Genomic DNA, 18,359 nt, shown 5'->3' with positions numbered 1-18,359 from the left:
CATTGCCTTTCGTATGAAAGTATTTTTATAAACGAAAACAATCGAATAAAAAAAAATACTTACGGTCAATTACATAGAGCAATAATAAAACGCATTTTCTAAAAAAATAAAATAATTATATTGATACCATGGATAGTCCAGCACAAAAGTATAGACTTAAACTACAATTAAAGATTACAGATTATGACTAAGGATTACCGCTATTTCTAAGATATATTTAAGATATGGTAAAGAAAGATAATTTGGTTGGTTTGTTGGATTGGTATGAGACGATTTGCTCTGTTAATTTCCTCTACTATTTATGAACTTTTTTACAGAAAAAGAATCATCTAGACGATATGCTTCATATTTGACCATTACAGTGGCCTTTTAGTGTTCCCTTAATTTCTTGGACGCTTCTTCCTTAATCATTTGCACACCTCACCCAATCACTATCCATCTCTAAACGACGTGTTCCAATCATCCAGCAACGGTTGTTATTCGGAAAGCACACTCCCCGTATCCCAGTAGATAGCATGTGTTGTACAATTCTTATACAATGCCACATGTCTTCTTCTAATTGGCTCAGCCAGAATTAAGATACAACATGACCAAGTCTGTCGAGGCTGGGGTAGGAAGCAATAGGCTTCCTATATCTTCCCATATGTCATATGGGAGCGTGGAACACATGTGGCGGACCCACCATGAACACCTTGGGGAGTGAATTAGGTGTTACCCTCACTGTGAGACCCACCTTGTTAATGTGTTGTATATCCACACCGTCCATCCATTTTCTAGCTCATTTTAGGATGTAGTTCCAAAAATTAAGTAGATTTGGATGCCAGGAGGACCACACAACAAACATAGTGGTGATTGAGCGCCTATCATTAACAACTTCCATGGGCTCACTGTAAGTAGATGTATGTTGATCCGTATTTTTAATTTTCCATCCGACGTGTTGATAAGGTCAAAAATACCTGGACGAAGGTAAAATACAAAGATCAACTTATCCAAAACTTTTTCTAATCATCATTCGCCACTGTATCTAGTGGTTTGGTCCAACAAAGATTTGGATCTGCTTATGTTTTGGGATAATGTCTTAAAATGAATTGGCAAAAAAAGGATGGGCATCGTGGATATACAACCAATTCATGGAGGTGGCCCCACATGGTAAGGGTAACACGTAATCCATTCTCATCTAATAAGTTGCTTTTTCTACTCACAGCAATAGATAAGTGACTTACTTCAGATAAGTAAGTTTGGTTTATGGTCAGTTATAAGTAACTTTTTTACTTAAAAGTACATAATTACTTTAGTTTTTTTTTTAGTTTTTCATAAATTATTGAATAGAGGCATGGAGAGATACGAAAGAGAGGAGAAGCCGGTAAGTATGTTGTCAGCTAAACATACTTATCTTCTCAATAAGTAGAAACCTAGATAAGCTAATTGTGGAATAAGTAGCATATCTAATTAAGCAACTTATGATCCAACCGCCCCCTAATGGCTCCTGATTTGAGTGAAGGGAGTGGATTAGATGCCCCTTTTTCTATGGGGCCTGCCTTGGTGTATGTGTTCTATATCCATGCCTTCGATTCATTTTTCCAAATCATTTCAAGGCGTGAGCCCAAAAGTGAAGCAGATCCAATTCTCAAGTGGACCATACCCATTTTGTTTCAACAAGAAATGACTAATGATTTTGATGGAGGATTATTATTCGATAGTAACAAAGGAAAATGGGAGAACAATCATTATTGAATATTTTATTAATTCTGGAATTAATTTACATCCTCATATTTTCCTTGATTTTGATAAAAGTACAACTAATGAATGAGACAAATTTGTATATCATAATTCGAATAATGATTTCGACGGCATTCTGGCCTGATTTTTCTGGAGTAACAATCTTGAGGAAGTGAGAGATTCCGATCATGAAAGATTGCAACCAAAACATACAGGTTCCTTAAAAATGTTGAGCGCATAACAGGGTCGTTGCGCGGCACGCAAGGGATCTTGCTGCGCGCCACCTGTGCAACAGGGAATTCCTTCTTATGTCTTCTTTCTCCTTCCCATTCTCCTTCCGTAGGATACTTGAAATATTTCTTCAGAATTTTCTAGAGCTTTGGATTCATGAGTGAATCAAATGAGGGGGGTGGAGGAGTATTTATAGGCATCCCATACATGTAGCTTCGATCCATGTGCTACATGGCCCACTGCGCGCAACAGAGTACTTGTTGCCCGCTGCGCAATGGGTCACATGTTAACTCTATGTTGCGCACACAATACTCCTTTTTTGCCAAAATATTACATTCTTTTCTCTTTCTTTATCTTTCCTCCTTGAATCTTCGTATTTTTATGACTCCTCGTTTACTGATTTTTGTGCCCCAACACATACCATAGGAAATATTGGTGATTGACCACTAATGAGCCGCAAGAGTTTTGGATCAGGCTGATATTTGTTCCTCTTCCTTCATATAGGTTTATGTGACCTTATGAACAAAATAGGTGACAAATATATATTATGCAAACATTTCGGTGGGGCATTCAATTACCACCATTTCTTATAATTTAGTCCACCTGAGATTTGGATCTTCTTCAATTTTGGGCGCATGCTGTAAAATGATAGGGCAAAATGGATGGACTTTGTGAATATATGATAAAGACATCAAAGTGGGCTGGGGTGAGTCAGGCCGCAACCAATCCGCTCCCTTTAGTGAGAAAGGTGGACTCAGTCACGAGTCAACTCAGGACCATACGAGTTAGTCTGAGTTGGCTAATCTTTTGACCATCCGGCCCATTTCTCACCTCAATTTTCATATTGGATACGGATTCTTTTCCAATTTCATGTGGGACCGACCTTACGTTTGCATTAGCTTGTTTTTGGGCCACGGCATATTCACGCTGGACCACTTAATAAATGTCCTTGATGTCACGACCACATCTGCCACGTCCAGAGCATAAAACCCACGCTTTAATTTTTAGAAATATGACATCTTCCATACCCTCAAAACATACTATTTAATTTTCGATATATGACATCATCCATTATTGGGACCACCTGAAGCCAGTTATCCAGTACTCCATATGTGTGCCTTGTTTTGACACGTGTCAAGGCAATTGCACTTTCACTCAATGACTCAAATGCATCCGTTTAACACTTACACACGTGTCGGTGACAAAGATATTGCTTTTAGAGCTTCCTTGCGTGTGGATAATCGTACGAAGCTTGCCCTGTTTTGGATCATTACAAACACTTCTCCCCCACAGTTTTTGCGGATTTTGGGTGCAAGGAATAAAATTGACCCTTTTACCCTTATCTCATACAAAACCGGTTTTATATATGTGACGTTTATATGAGATCCAAAACCGACCGGATCTCAAAATTTTGACTAATATAAAACCCCGGCGGGCCCACCACACGGAATCACGGGAAGAAATGGGCCCACATTGGATAGGCCATGGCCGAACTTCTCTCCAATCAGATGATCTAGGGCCTAAATCACAACCTCTATCCCCAAAGACATGTTCACGTCCATAAGGTAATAATATGAACGGATAGCATTAAATAAGAAAAGAAAAGAAAAAAACTCTTTTTAAGGCCGAGTGAAAAGGGAGGTTTAGGAACTTAAAACACGAACACTCCACATGAGCATTTGAAAATCATGAGTATGCCTTTTATGTTTTCATTATAAACCATTATGGAGACAATAAAAATGAGCATATCAACTGTTAAAGTCCTTTTATTAATATATATTAATACACTATCCTCACTATCCTCTAATTGCACGAGCTTTTAGATCAAATGGTTATTTGACATGGTATTAGAGCATGCAGTTGTTTAATATAATATTAAAGCGGAAGACGCGTGGAAAAATATTAAAGGTCCTTTACCCCTTCAAATGAATAGTGCCCGTGAGTGAATCCAACGTACTTTGTCCTCTGATATTGTATTCATAATGTTTTTACGTAAGAGTACGCAGGAGATAAACGGCCAGTCGAAGCTCTGATATTTCCAGAGCCATGGTCTAGTGATCCAAACCATTAATCCATTGGGCAAGGCGTATATAGCTAGGCGATGAATTAAAACCTTCCTGATCTGATAATCCCAGCCATTCGATCTTTGCCAAGTAAACAGACTTGCTAAGAAGGAGCCAACGATCCAGTTCACGGTTCGACAAGCAGCTCATCTATCTCATTGGTGAGGGTATTTCACCCATGGGCCATGGTCCATCCGAAGTGGAGCCTAACTGACACCATCGGACAGTTAAAGTGAATGGTTTTGGTGGGCCACGCATATTACAAGTGCCTACACCTGATTGGGTGTTAGACATTTTCCTTCCACCAGAAGAGGACTATCGCAATCAATAGTCGTCCAATTGAAATTTAACGAGTCATAATTTGTGCAGGATTTTTTTTTTTCTAAAATATCAGCCCAAACTGACCATCAGGTGGTTTAGACGTCCACAAAAGGCACGGATGGTCAGGAGAATCAACCAACGGACCACATTCATACATGCCGGAAGGATGGTTAGCAAATACTAATTTTCAAGAAAAAGAAAAAAGAATCTAAATGGTGTGCCCACCTGATGAGTTGCCTGGATCTAGGATAATTTGGCGCGTGAGAGGGGTGAGCTGGAAAAGCTCACTAGGAAGTTTTCAACGGTGGATGATAAATTGACGTCATTATCACCGCTGCTTCCTCTGGTGTGGTCCACTTGAGCGTTAGATCTGTCTCATTTTTGGGCTCATTCGCTAAAATGATCTGGCAAAATGGATGGATGGCGTGGATAAAATCCATACATCATGGTGAGCCCCATAAAGCCCTTGCCTGGACCGAGTCTGTCCATGCAAAGGGCAGGTCGCCATCTGCTTCCCTCTCAAGGGCATTCAGCATTCTTCTACCATGTATACGGAGCACCCCCTACTGTCCACAGTACAATGGGACCCACTGGTGCCCCATGGAACCACCAATCTGATTTTAACGGGTCCGGGCGTTGTTTACAGGCCCATTAAGAAATCAGGTCTCAAGTTCGGGTCTTGCCTTTACAAGCCTGTGAAAAATCAGGACTAGTCAGGTACAGCTAGTTTTAATAGAGGGATTTTTACAGCAAAATTACTCACTAGTTCAGATTTTACCAAATAACACCTAAATGGGAAATCAGCGCGGTTTTTTACTCGATTCGACTAGATATGGGGTGTAGTTGAGCTGAGTTTTTGGGTTCTTGAACTATGGTCTGTATTGATCAGTTCTCCGTGTGATGACTCTTCCACGAATAGTGTTGCAGAATACAAAACACACAAAAATCATCTTGTACTGGAATGGAGGAAAAGGGCAAACACACAGTCAAGTCCAGACAACTCAAGTCCACATTATATTATGGAAACAAAGGCTTGAAAAACAGGCAACACAATCGTACTACTACAAGAGAAGCATAGGAAATGAGTTCGACATCTGATATGAAACACGCAATCACCCAACGAGGTTTGGGCGAATGGTCTTTCACCATAGGTTTGCTCCCTATAGGTGAGGGTTCGATTCCCCTCCTTGGCTTTACCCGATACATGTGGTTGGGGGTGATTGCGTGTCTCTGTAGGAATTAGTCTCACTTCAAAAAAAGAGGTGGGGACACCCTATGTTTTCAAAAAAAAAAAAAACATCTGATATGAAACAAAATGCAATGGCTATGAACATTGCCAAAGCAAAACGCTTGCATGCTTTATGACTAACCAACATTAGCAAATGGTCCAAGTCATTCCACGGGAAATGGGAGCTCCGTCTTATGCAGCCTCTAACCAATCAAGCTTCTTTCTTGTAATTCTCAAAGCTGTTTTTCCTCGCACTCTCTAGAATAGTTTTATCAGCTACAATGAAGTAGGCAGAAATTGAAGCTGTTCCTCGTTGGGCAAGTGAAAAAAAAAAATGACAGTTTAAAGACAGTTAGATTTGTCAAACTGGTAGCAGATCAGGATGAAATTTTAGATCTACAATTACATAATTAAGACAAAATGAGAGCATCTAGAAGGGTAGTGACAAATGACTTGTCTAAACGAGGAATGCAATCACATCACTCCATTGGGTAAATGTGACACGTGCGCAATTTCTAGACTGCTCATGTGGCAAAGCATCATTGATGGGCCATCACAGGCATTGCCCAAAATCACACCGGTTGGATGACCCTCATCATTTGGTTGGAGGAATTTTAAGGGAAAGAAGGGATGCTTACAGAAAGTTGGCCAATGGTTCACTGTCAATGGACAGAAGTCCTCATTTGAACTGCCAAGATCACTTGATGTGATTTACAGGGCCATGGAATGAGCAATCTTAGCATAGGGCACATGAACCACATGGCCCATGGATTGGGTGTGATGTTGGTAATTCTAGCATATCCCTCCATGCAAATGTTGTTGCCCCCACTCCAGAGAGCAAGATGCTATGGGCCACATGTATTTTGTGTTTCCATGACCAAATAGTTCAGAATGAAAAATGAACGAGGTATTTCAACATGAATCACTAAAAATCATATCTAACGATGGCATTCTATATTCTAGAATTTCTTACATCACCTATTTCTTTCCTTCTTTTCAGAGGCGATTTGTTGAATATAAAGTCAATGATGGCACAAATTTAGCAGTGAATGTTGCCGCTAGAAGCATACTTTCGGGATTATCTTATCAGTGGAATGGTGTCCCGTGCTACAACTAGTACGAACATCTACAACATCATAGTGGACCGTAACTTACCTCCTTCCAAATTTACAAAATATTCCGTCGATGTATAAATAAAAAATAAAAAAATAAAAATAAAAGATCATGTACATGAAGTTAAAATAACTCAACTTCCAGGAAAGGTACAATCTGCTTAAACCATTTGTAGACTTATCTCTTGCAAACTGGATGCCATTTACCATGAATTTTAGTTTACAATGCCATCACATTCTGCCATGCCTCCCTCCATGTGATTTGGACACTTTGAAGCTTATAATGACACCTCTACCATGCCCAACACCCCATTGCAAGTGGAAATTTTGTGGCCATGACATACCTTGATTGCAACCATTTTAGCTTGCATAAGATGGGTTTTCTTTTATTAGTATATTTACCATTTACTGAGGCTGTGGTCGTTGATAGAGTGGAATGGCAGAAAAGGCTTCATGCAGCTAGTTGGAATAAGATTATCGCTGCCCACTTTAACTGATAAACGCACCCATCTTTTCTACTTTTGGGTAATGCAATAGTACAAAGTTGTACTATTGTATAGCCAAAAGTAGAAACAACGGGCACTGATGCCACACCTGTCTAAGTGATTAAAAATCAAGAAAAGGTGGGTCAAATTCCATATGCATTACTCGACTGTGGATTTTGAACCCAAAATATCAAAGCAGCATCCTTACGAAGTATGGGCAACATAACAAAAGCCTCTTTGAACAATAAGATGAATACACTTGGTTGTTAGGCGCAAAATCCCATATGCTAGTTACTGGCAAGAAAGAAAAGACCTATCACTAGCTGACAAATGATAGCCACTGAGAAAATCGGGAAAGTTATAATTGGACAGCGCAGAAGTATCTATTCTGAGACACACATGTTTTCCTGGGACTATGCAGTACTGCCTGCAAATGATGATGTACGCTGAGATGAACCATTCGATCTTAACCAATAGAACCGCGGTGAGTGGGGATGCAGCTATCACTCCAACCCCTTGAGTGGGGTACAACTATCATTTTAGATTAAGTGGACCAATCAGGGTGTATCATGTGGCATGGGGTCCCCTTGATTGCCTCTATAAACAACATCAAGATTAACAAATCCAATTGCAGATCATTGTCTAGTTTTTCAATTGTCGATTGATGATCTTCAACTCATCTTCAACTGCTGATCTACAGTTGATCTTCAACTCATCTTCATTTGCTTATCTTCATCTTCATTTGATCTTCTTCTTCTTCATCTACTTTTCTTCTTCTCCAACTGCTATTTGATGATCGTTCCTTTGAAGTGCAGATCGTTGTCCCTTTGAGGTGCTGATCACAGTCCATAGCAGGCATTGATCACAATCCAGTTCATATAACTATTCAGTTCAGAGATGTAGATCGCTGATAATTGAGAGGTGTAGATCCTTGTCCATTTACAGATGCTGATCACAGCATATAGCAGACAGATCACGGCCTATAGCAGTTACAAGTCACAACCTATAACGGATGCAGATCACAGTCACTTTCACGGCCTGATTACAGTCCATTTTCATCGCCTGATCATAGTTCACTTTCATGCTTGATTACAGCTCATTCCCATAGCAGATCTGATCACATTTCCATAGCTGACTGTAGCTCATTTCTACAGCTGATTGCAGCTCATTTCTAAGTTGATTGCAGCTCAGTTCCATAGCTGATTGCAGCTCAGTTCCTTGGCCGATTGCAGCTCATTTCCTTGGCCAATTGCAGTTCATTTTAACAGCCAATCACCGTTCATTTTAAGAGCTGATTACAGTTCATTTCAATGGCTGATGATAGCAGATTTACCTGATCATAGTTTTTTTAATTAACTGATTGCTGGACATATTGATAATCTGCTGCTTATTTGTTGTCCATTTCAGCTATCATCTGCTGCTTATTTGCTATCCATTTTAGCTATCAGCTGCTGCTTAGTTGAAGACCATTCTCAGCTACAAAATGCTGCCCATTTGATATCCATTGAATTGCTAGATTGCTGTCCACACACAGCTAGATTGCTGATTTTCGTACTATATTGTTGATTCCATACACTGCTATAGTTGCTCCATTTGAATAATAATTGCCATGTTATTTGAATTACTGCTATAATATTTGAATTGATGCTATATTATCTTAGATGCTGCAATGCTGGCTATTACAAAGCAATCCATTGCAATGCAGTCTATTGTGTTGTATCAAATAATATTCCTTTGTTTGATCAATAGCAGATATACATAACGATTTATTTGATATCTGATACAGTCCATTTGAAAACACTGTATTGATACACATGACATTTCTCTATATGATGTTCTCCATATAATATCTCTCTATTTATATTGTTGTATCTCCATTGCATAGCTAGTCTGTCTCCCTTGTGTATAGCTAGTTTATCTCTCCTTTGAGGTGCATTAGCCCTATATGGCTAGACCACGATTAGAGACCTTCCAAAGATGGGTTCCTTCACTTTTTGGATTTGACCTACTGATGCATTGGTAAGCTATTGGAATGCCACCTCCCCAAGATTCAGCACCCTTTGCATAATCAAAGATGTCCCAAGGATGAGATCTAAATAGCTTAAACTCACTCGCATAGCATGGATCATTTGCATAATGCACATTCATTCATAGCTCCCTTGAGCTTTGTCTTATAATCCATGGTATTTCCCCTGGAACGTAATTACGGGCGTGTGATATATCATGGCCTAGGATGTAATAAGAACCCATCCTACTAAAAGACTTAATAAAAGCATTTGGATGTAGCAATGTTTTGTGAATGATCTATGAATGCCTATGCAAATCAATACCGATCGCCAAATCGATGTAAACAAAGAGGTGGCTCCACTGGGGATTAAACCCAGAATCCCTAGTTCTGCTCATAGTACCAGAGCTTCAGAGATCTCCCTCTTCACAGGCATTCTTCTACATTGCCAATACACTTAGAGTGCATATCATTGAAACGCTCTTCAGCATCGCACGCAGCGCTAAATAGGTGACTCCTGACAGGACATTCCCCCCTTCATCTCTAAGGCAAAACTCAAGAAAGTTCATCTACGAACATGGTGTGTACGCACACGAAATCTCTCTTGCCTTAGCCTATCGGAGAATATTGGTTTATTGTTTTGCAGGTAATTGTTCGTGAAGCCAAGAGAGCCTGGAAAGGAAGACCACACAGCGTCTAACCAATTTCTTGCTTTAATCGGCGGCTGACTTCACCATCACTCATGGTCCTGAAGCATGAAAACATTTGTGTGCCAGAGTTTCTACAACAACCAAGATGTTCACTATAACTAAGGTTGTCACACCAAAGGCCGTTCTTTAAAGCCTCTGAGCTTATAACATCCTCCATACAAGAGCTTTTGTGAAGATTGCTCCAGCCTCCTTTAAGCCACAATTGAACCCATGGAGGACAGTTTCCCCTAATTCCTCCAGTGCTTCTCACAAACTATGCTCAAGTCTTCACCTGACACCTCCATATGTTAAGAGCCTCATATCTAGAAAAGGCATTGCAGGTAATCATGAAGTGAATTCTCTTATATCCCAAGCCCCTCAAGTTTGTGGCTTTGGCCACCCGAGTTGTGTGGCATGAGAAGAGTGGTAGATCTGACTCATCCTCCTCAACAGGATGTCCTGTCACTGTGACCTCAAGGGACCAAGTGTCATGCATTTGCTTCGATTTTCACTCATAAAGAAGCCATTCAAGATGAGAGCTGTTTCGATGTGTATTGATTAAGTCACTATATATTCAAAATAACCTAAACTCATATCTAAAAATGAACTATAATCAGTATGAAAATGAGCTGTCATCGGATCTGAAAATAAACTAAACTCAGTTCTAAAAATGAATTAAATTGAGATCCAAATTGAACAGCATTGGCTGATCTAAATGATCAGTGATCTACACATCTGAATGATCAACGATCAACGATCTGATCTGGAGAGGAAAATCAGCGAAATGAATCAAATGATCAGCAATCTGCTATGAATGGCAATTTGATAGCAGATGAAGATGAAGAGGAGCAACTGAAGATCAGTAGTAGTAGAGATCACAATCAGTTATTGAAGGAGATCACGATCAGCTGCTAAAGGAGCTCATGATCTGTTGTTGAAGAACTTCATGATCTGCTGTTGAAGAACTTCATGATTCGCAGTTAGCAGCAATTGAGGAAAATTCAGATGGAGAACTCAGATAATTTAGTGTTGAATTCGAATGATCTCAAATATGAGATAGAAAGAGAGGAGAGAGAGAATGAGAGAATTGGGGGGGGTGTGATGCCCTTTCAAATGAGATGATACGGCTCAATCCAAAAGATGAGAGAGATGGAGAATTCAGATAATTTATAATTGAATTCGAATGATCTCAAATTTGAGATAGAAAGAGAGGAGAGAGAGGGAATTGGTGTGTGTGTGTGTGGGGGGGGGGGGGGTGTGGATGGGGGGATGGCCCTTTCAAACGAGTATGATGTGGCTTATATATGCAACCAAGAGGACCTTTATGCCACATATCACACCGTGATTGGTCCACTTAATCCCAAATAACAATTGTACCCCACTCATGGGGTTGAGACAACAGTTGTATCCCACTCCCCGAAGTGCCACGTGGCACTGTCTAATTGGTTAAAGATTTAATGGCCCATCTTAGCTTACAACGCCATTTGCAGGCAACACTACGCAATCTCAAAAAAACAAGTATCTCCCCCAATATTGATCCATTTGAGGTGTTTTTGGGCTCGTTTGAAAAATAATTAATTGAATGAGCTTTCCATCTAACTATAAATCATGACCATTGAAACCATTTAACCCACCAAGCATGACCCTAAAGCTCTCAATGGTGTGGCCTATATTGCCTTTTCGATCAGCTTTGTGTAGTTTCAATAATTGAACCCGATCTCTCTCAATATTGATTGGATCGGAGTAAACTCAATTGTGCATGAAAGATGATTGAACAAGCTTTCCAATGAGCCAAGAAACACACCGATTAGAGATCGTTTAGTCCATCATCCCCTGATTTGAAATCAACCATTCTCCACTGTGCAATTACAACATACCTTTGAAAGGCAATTTTCCTGTTGTCAGCCGCTAATAAAGTCTAATTACGGTGTATATTTGATTATGCCACTTGATAAAGATGTGTAGGAAGGAGTTGATAAAAATTTACACACTCAATAAAGTCATTATATATTCATAAGACTTCCTACTAGGCAAGCCTATGGGCTTGACCCTCGTGTTTCATTATTAGAATACTGGGATGTCCAATTTACTTTAGCCTTCCAATAAAATGGAATTAATATCAAATTAAGATGGCCATCCTCAATCTTAACCGAAAGGAGTCGTAAGAATCTAAACTTCAACAAACAACTTCCAGTCAAACTGTACTAACCCTCTGTATCCAATTACTAGCTATATGGGATGCATCAGCCCAAAAATTAGAAACTACAAACTGGAATCCACATCTATCATATTCTTTAAAGACTGCATTCCAAGCAAGATGGATGAAATTTGTAAGTTCTAATGCTATGACACTGAGACCATGTGTTATCTTCGACAGCTAAATGTTTTACAATCACGCTTTTTAACTTGTCAAAATGAGGCCCTAATAAAAATCAATCATGGGAAATCGATGATTAGAAAAAAGAAAATTTCAACATGTTCGTATCTAAGATGAAATCATTGAAATTAAGATGAAAGTGCAGGCAGTTTATGTCTAAAATGACTTATAAATCCCCAAATGAAAATGGCAGATGAATGCATGGTCTACTTTTGATATCAATTTTGAGATTACCTGCTGATATGATGAGCGCCTGTGCAGTGTAATTAAGGTTAGCCTTTGCCCAAGGTATGACTCGAACACCGATCAACTGATGGATGAAGCATAAAGAAAAAGGATAGAACATGAGAAAACGAGAAAGCACATGATGTGGAAACATGAAATATTATTTACAAACAGGAGAAATCATCATCATCATCATCTCAACCTTATCCCAATTAATAGGGGTCGGCTACATGAATCTTGTTCTGCCATTCTGCTCTATAAGCGCCATACCCTCAATTAGACCACATGTCATCAAGTCTTTTCTTCCTACCTCCATCTAAGTCCTTTTGGGCCTTTCCCTTGCCTTGTTACTTGTTAGCGTCAGTGTTCGAAATATCGGTATCACGTTACGTATCGCACCCTTGGGATACGGATACGTATTGGTTATCGAATGGGATATATCAATTGTATTGCGTAATGTATCGCTGTTGTTGGAAACATTAGAAATTGGTCGATTTTTTCAATGAAATTTCAGTGATTGTTGAAAAAGACATCAATACACACTTAAAAATCAAAACATTATAAAAAAACAAGTGCACATAATAGGTTTTCTTTGTATGAGGCCCTAATCTATGCATTATCTAATTAAAATTATGCAAGTATATTCAAAGTTTATTCGTATAATTTATAAATGTCAGAAGACGTGTGGAAACACAAGCAATACATTCAACAAAAAAAAGAAGAATCACTAAATTAGGTTATATACATGTTTGATTTTATGTTTGGACACAAAGATTGCAACTGATTTGTGGGAAATTGGGAATATTTTTTTTTTCAATTTTCCACAACTTGGTCCTTCTCCAAGTCTCAAAATCAAAGATCCCAATCCATGATTTTTCATGCGAAACATGAAAACAATTTGACATTGATTTAATATGATTTACAAAAAAAATAATAATAATAATCGAAAATAAAAAATGCTCACTAGATCGAACATGTGAGATACATCCCACTACCTGTGCGTTTTATATCGCATAGGTGGGATACAAGAAATATCGTGGGATATATCGGCCGATATCGTCGATATTTAAAACACTGGTTAGCGCCTTCAACTTGTACCAACTCACTCCTAACCGGCACAATTCTTGGTCTCCGTTGTACATGACCGAACCATCTAAGTCTACTTTCCCTCATTTTATTAACCATTAGTGCTACTCCTAAGTTCCATCGAATACATTCATTTCTAATTATATCCTTCCTCATCTTGCCACTCATCCATCTCAAGATCCTCACTTCAGCTACACATCCTATTAACATGTTGTTCCTTAACTGCCCAACATTCTATCCCATAAATCATGGTTGGTCTTATAGTTATCTTATAGAGGTCCAAAAAAAAAATCCTCAAGAGAGGCCTAGATTAAGATCATCCATTAGTGATTAAAGAAGAGATGTTAGCTAATCAAACTAGATTAAACTTGGATTCCTCAAGGCATGACTGGGTTGAGATCATCCCATAGGCTTGTATAGCCTGTCCACATCTAACAAGTCAGAATGCATGCTAAGCTGGCACACATGGTGAATATCCAATCTGTCCATAATTTTGGCCCCACCATGTTGATGCCATAGCCAGAAACTCAGGTTGGTCAATTCATCAGGCGGCCACAATATATGAAACAAATGGTTATGTTAATGTATGAGATTGTACAATTGCTAGCTGTAAAAAACAAGTCAAACCCAATTCCAAAATGCACATTGATATCATGATTCGCAGCCCAGTCAAAATTAGAATCCAGAAACCCAAATCAAACAACCTTTCTATCCAAAATTGTATCATCACCATCATTCCACCACCACCATCTAAGCCTTATCCCAACTAAATGGGATTGGCTGCACAAATCCTATTCGCCATTTCACTCTATCAAGAACCATATAATCAATGAAACCATAGGTCATCAAGTCTTTTCTTACTACCTCTACCCATGTCCTTTTCGGCCTTCCCTTGCCCTTTTATAAAGCCTTTAGCTTGAACCAACTCAGTCCTAACTAGTGCGGTTCTTGTACCCGCAAATTGTATAATAAATAAAAATAAAACCTGAAATCCACTAAAGAAAGAAATAAAATAAAATGGAAGTGGCATACTGTTGGCACTGCGCTAACAACACATGCAATGGAAGCAGCCTTCAACCCAGCACGGACCCCCTCTGCAAACCAAAGAATAAAATAAACAATCAGGAAAAAAAAATACCAAGAATAAAAATTCAAATAAATACATAAATATGCAATAGATATTAAGGAAGAAAAGGAGAAATGATCTTCTAAGCAATCAAATCCAGACTCTTCACTGCATTCTATACAACAAAACATTTTTATTTTATTTTTTTGAAGACACAGGGTGTCCCCACCTCTTTTTTGAAGTGAGACTAATCCCTGCGGATACACACAATCACCCACAACCACGTGTATCGGGTAAAGCCAAGGAGGGAATCGAACCCTCACCTATAGGGAGCAAACCTATGGTGAAGACCATTCGCCCAAACCTCGTTAGGTCTATACACCAAAACTTAACCAATAAAAAAATAAAATAAAAAAAATCCAACTAACCAAAAAAATTTATAAAGGAAAAGAAGTGGGCCCAAATCTAAGTTATTTGGAGTACTGAAGATGGGTTCGTTGAATTATTACCAAAGATGATAATACCCCCACCTATCAAACCTCTGTAACAAACGTTGGTTCAAATTATATACATATATATATGGAATTTGGATAATACCAAAGATTAAAATGGCTATATAAGGAAGAGTAATGCTCGAGTGCAACCCTGAGTTTTTTGCAATGTGGATACTCCAACCATCCATCTGGACCACCCATTAGGTCTCACTAACTCTTCATGGCCATAATGAAAGGCTACACAGACGCAAGGATCCTAGTATTCCAAAAATTGGCCTATTTTTGTAACCATCAGCCTTCCAAGCCACCGATGGGAAGGTTTCATCCATCTAATCAAAATGGTTCGTTGGATAATATGCCATCCAAGGTGGACTCTACTGAATGGATCATATGAATTGATTATTCTACTTTATTTTCTGTACGTAATCTGGACCATCCACTTTGTTGGTCATTGATTCTCTGATCCAGTGGGTATAAATCAAACTGAAGGAAAACAAAAAAGGAAGCTATTTGGATGATACCAATGATAAAAATAGCTATAAGAAGATGAGAAATGCTCAAGTGTGTGCACCCCTGACTTTTAACAACTTGGACACCCCAATCATCCATCTAGCCCCTCCATTGGGTTTGACCAACCTTCAAGGTTGATCATTGAAAAGCTACATAGATGGGAGGATCATAATATTCCAAAAATTATCAACTATACATATTGATAATTCGACTTTATTGTGTTTGTACATGATCCAGACCATCCATTTTGTTGGCCACTGATAGATGGGAAAAGTCATCTGATCAGTGAGAAATTTTCACAGTGGCCCACGAAGAATCGACTGAAGCTAATGAACAGTCCAGATAAATCATTGGACTGTCCACATGTTCAAAAAGCACCCGGATGCACCTAAACCTTGAGTGCACCCGAGGCGCATCGGAGCATGCCTCTTGAAAGAAAATCAAATTACAAGTGACAACAAAAACGATATGGGCTTTGATCAATCAATCAAACAAACAAAAAAGAAACAAAAAAGAAAAGAAAAAAGAGGGTTCCTTGAATCAGATCAATGGCAATAATACCCATGAAAACAAAATCGAATTACAACAATAATTACTCGAAATCAAATGAAAATTGAAGTCGGTTCTTTGAATCCTACCAAAGACAACGGTACCTCTAAAAATAAAAGCACACCACAAGATAAACTAATCGAAGCAGGATGAAAAAATGAAGTGGGTTTGTGGTTTAAACCGAATGAAGAAAATGGGTTATTGGAATCATACCAAAGACAATAAAACCCATAAAAAGGAAACCGAATTACATCAAACGAAGAAATTGAGTTGAAATTGGAGTTGGGTTTTGATTACCTTCTTGGCAGCGCTTTGCATTGAGGATCCTCTCTTCTTCAGGGGAAGCAATCAAGATGGATTTCCTTCTGTTTGCCCAAGCGTCTCTCATTTCCGAGGGAAAACCCATTTCTTTCTGTATGTGATTCCGTGAAGAATCTCTCTTTGTAATTTTATACAAGAGCCTTGTTCGTGTAGGTCTCGCCCACGGATTTTGAACTGTTTCGGTCCGGTATGTCCGGCTGGTCCTATACAAACTTCTGATTAGGCCCGACTCGGCCCATTCACACCCGTACGCTTGTTGCGCAGTGCGCATACCCTTGTCCGGTAAAAAAAAAAACAAAGGGAGCTCCGGAAGAGCTGCTCTTGCGCTTGCGGTTGACCGGGAGTAAAGTACAATACCTTTACTCGTGCGCACGTGTCATTTGGATGCCTGTAAAGTCATTAAATTATAACCTCTGGGAAGTGTTTGCATACTATTTTATTTGACAGTAAGCTATAATTTAATTATAAGAAAATAGTTGTTTGTGTGAATATTTGGATAACTTTGAATCTGTTTACAATTTATAGTAGATATTAGTGTATATTTAGGTATTCAGTTGTAACAAAGTTTGAGTGGTATTTTTTTTTTTTTTAATGATTAAAAGATATATAAATTTTTTTATGTAATATATATCCCACTCAAAAAAGTTTATAGTCAATTTTTATAATAAACAAATTATTTAGTGGCTTGCGGATTTAGCCATACTAATTCAAACATAACATTAAGGTTTGACAATATCCCAATACATAACAATTTTCAACCCTAGTAACAGTAATATAAAGAGAAAAATAAAGATGTTTATCTTCTTCTTCATTTTTTTTCTTTTATTTTGAATCCTTGTAACTATTGGAAGATAATCTACAAATCTCTCTCTCTCTCTCTCTCTCTCTCTCTCTCTCTCTCTCTATATATATATATATATATATATATATGCGTGTGTGTGTATATAAAATACCCAGATACATATCTCAACTGGCAGACTAAGTGGAGCTACCTAGTTTCAACACTTGAAGTCTTGGTATCGATCCCTAGCGGGTTTGGCTAACATGGAGTGTGTGTACTAACATGGGTGTGTGCTAACAAGCTAACTCAATATATATATATATATATAGAGTCATGCTCCCCTGCGCACCTACGCACGTGCGCACCTTTGCACACGTGCCATGGGTTTCTAATCTGAACGGTCCATGTGATGCGGAATCCCATTAAACCTCATGGGACAAATTTTCACCCCGATCTAATATTCTGGTGGGCCATAGCAAAGAGAAATGCAAATCAAGGGAGGAAACTGTTTTCATTTTTCATGGCCCATCAAAGTTTTAGATCAAAGTAAAACTTGGGCCTTAGGGTTTCAGGAGGTGCTGCTTCACATGAACAGTTCAGATTTCGGATCCACATCACGTATGATGGGTTCTCAAAAAAGTTCGTACGTAGTACGTATGAACTGGTTCGCAGGTGAGCGTTTCCCTATATATATAGGGAAAATGTACTATGCGCTCAACCTCACTCTTAGCTCTCGTGAGGTCAAGTTGTGACCATCAACACCGTGCATTTGATGGGTACCCTCTAAATTATGGGATATCCCAAAAATCAGCCGTATACAAAACTCAGGTGGGCCATACCATCTAAAATCATTTGAAACACCGTTAAAACATATAAAAGCACTTGGTGGGGCCCACCTGAGTTTTAAATGCTGCTGAAACTTGGTCTTAACCCTCATGCAAGTGGGACACACATAATGAATGGGCTGGATTTGCAAACCACATCTCGGTGGGCCCAAAAAACTGATTATGAATGTTTTAATGGTGCACGGCCCCTCCCCACTTCTGTATGTGGTGTGGCCCACACAAGTCACAGATTGACTTGATTTTTGAGACCTA

At 38.9% G+C, this 18,359-nt stretch overlaps 1 protein-coding gene across 2 annotated transcripts; it reads right to left on the bottom strand.

The window, feature by feature from the left end:
• Nucleotides 1–5,634: 5,634 nt before the first annotated feature.
• Nucleotides 5,635–16,682, bottom strand: LOC131258358 (early nodulin-93-like). Of its 2 annotated transcripts, none has more exons than XM_058259639.1 (4): nucleotides 16,458–16,682; nucleotides 14,574–14,635; nucleotides 12,465–12,540; nucleotides 5,635–5,838 (listed from the first exon to the last, which is right to left on the bottom strand). In XM_058259639.1, the coding sequence occupies exons 1-4, from the start codon at nucleotides 16,564–16,566 to the stop codon at nucleotides 5,774–5,776; spliced, it is 312 nt and encodes a 103-aa protein (XP_058115622.1). In that variant the 5' UTR covers nucleotides 16,567–16,682; the 3' UTR covers nucleotides 5,635–5,773. The 2 variants fall into 2 exon arrangements, with proteins under 2 accessions (XP_058115622.1, XP_058115615.1); XM_058259632.1 differs by having other exon boundaries at nucleotides 5,635–5,865; nucleotides 16,458–16,663.
• Nucleotides 16,683–18,359: the final 1,677 nt, after the last annotated feature.

Source organism: Magnolia sinica, chromosome 1, assembly GCF_029962835.1.
Source record: "Magnolia sinica isolate HGM2019 chromosome 1, MsV1, whole genome shotgun sequence".
Taxonomy (NCBI): Eukaryota; Viridiplantae; Streptophyta; class Magnoliopsida; order Magnoliales; family Magnoliaceae; genus Magnolia; species Magnolia sinica.
The sequence above is the reverse complement of the archived record's forward strand: the minus strand, read 5'-3'. Positions and strand labels throughout refer to the sequence as shown.

What these genes read in the sequence shown, in the direction of transcription:
- LOC131258358 (XM_058259632.1), bottom strand. Translation starts at nt 16,566, where the DNA reads ATGGGTTTTCCCTCGGAAATGAGAGACGCTTGGGCAAACAGAAGGAAA. An exon ending in TGCAAAGCGCTGCCAAGAAG is followed by an intron (nt 14,636 to 16,457) that starts GTAATCAAAACC and finishes TTTGGTTTGCAG; the next exon opens with AGGGGGTCCGTGCTGGGTTG. An exon ending in GGCGCTCATCATATCAGCAG is followed by an intron (nt 5,866 to 12,464) that starts GTAATCTCAAAA and finishes AACGAGGAACAG; the next exon opens with CTTCAATTTCTGCCTACTTC.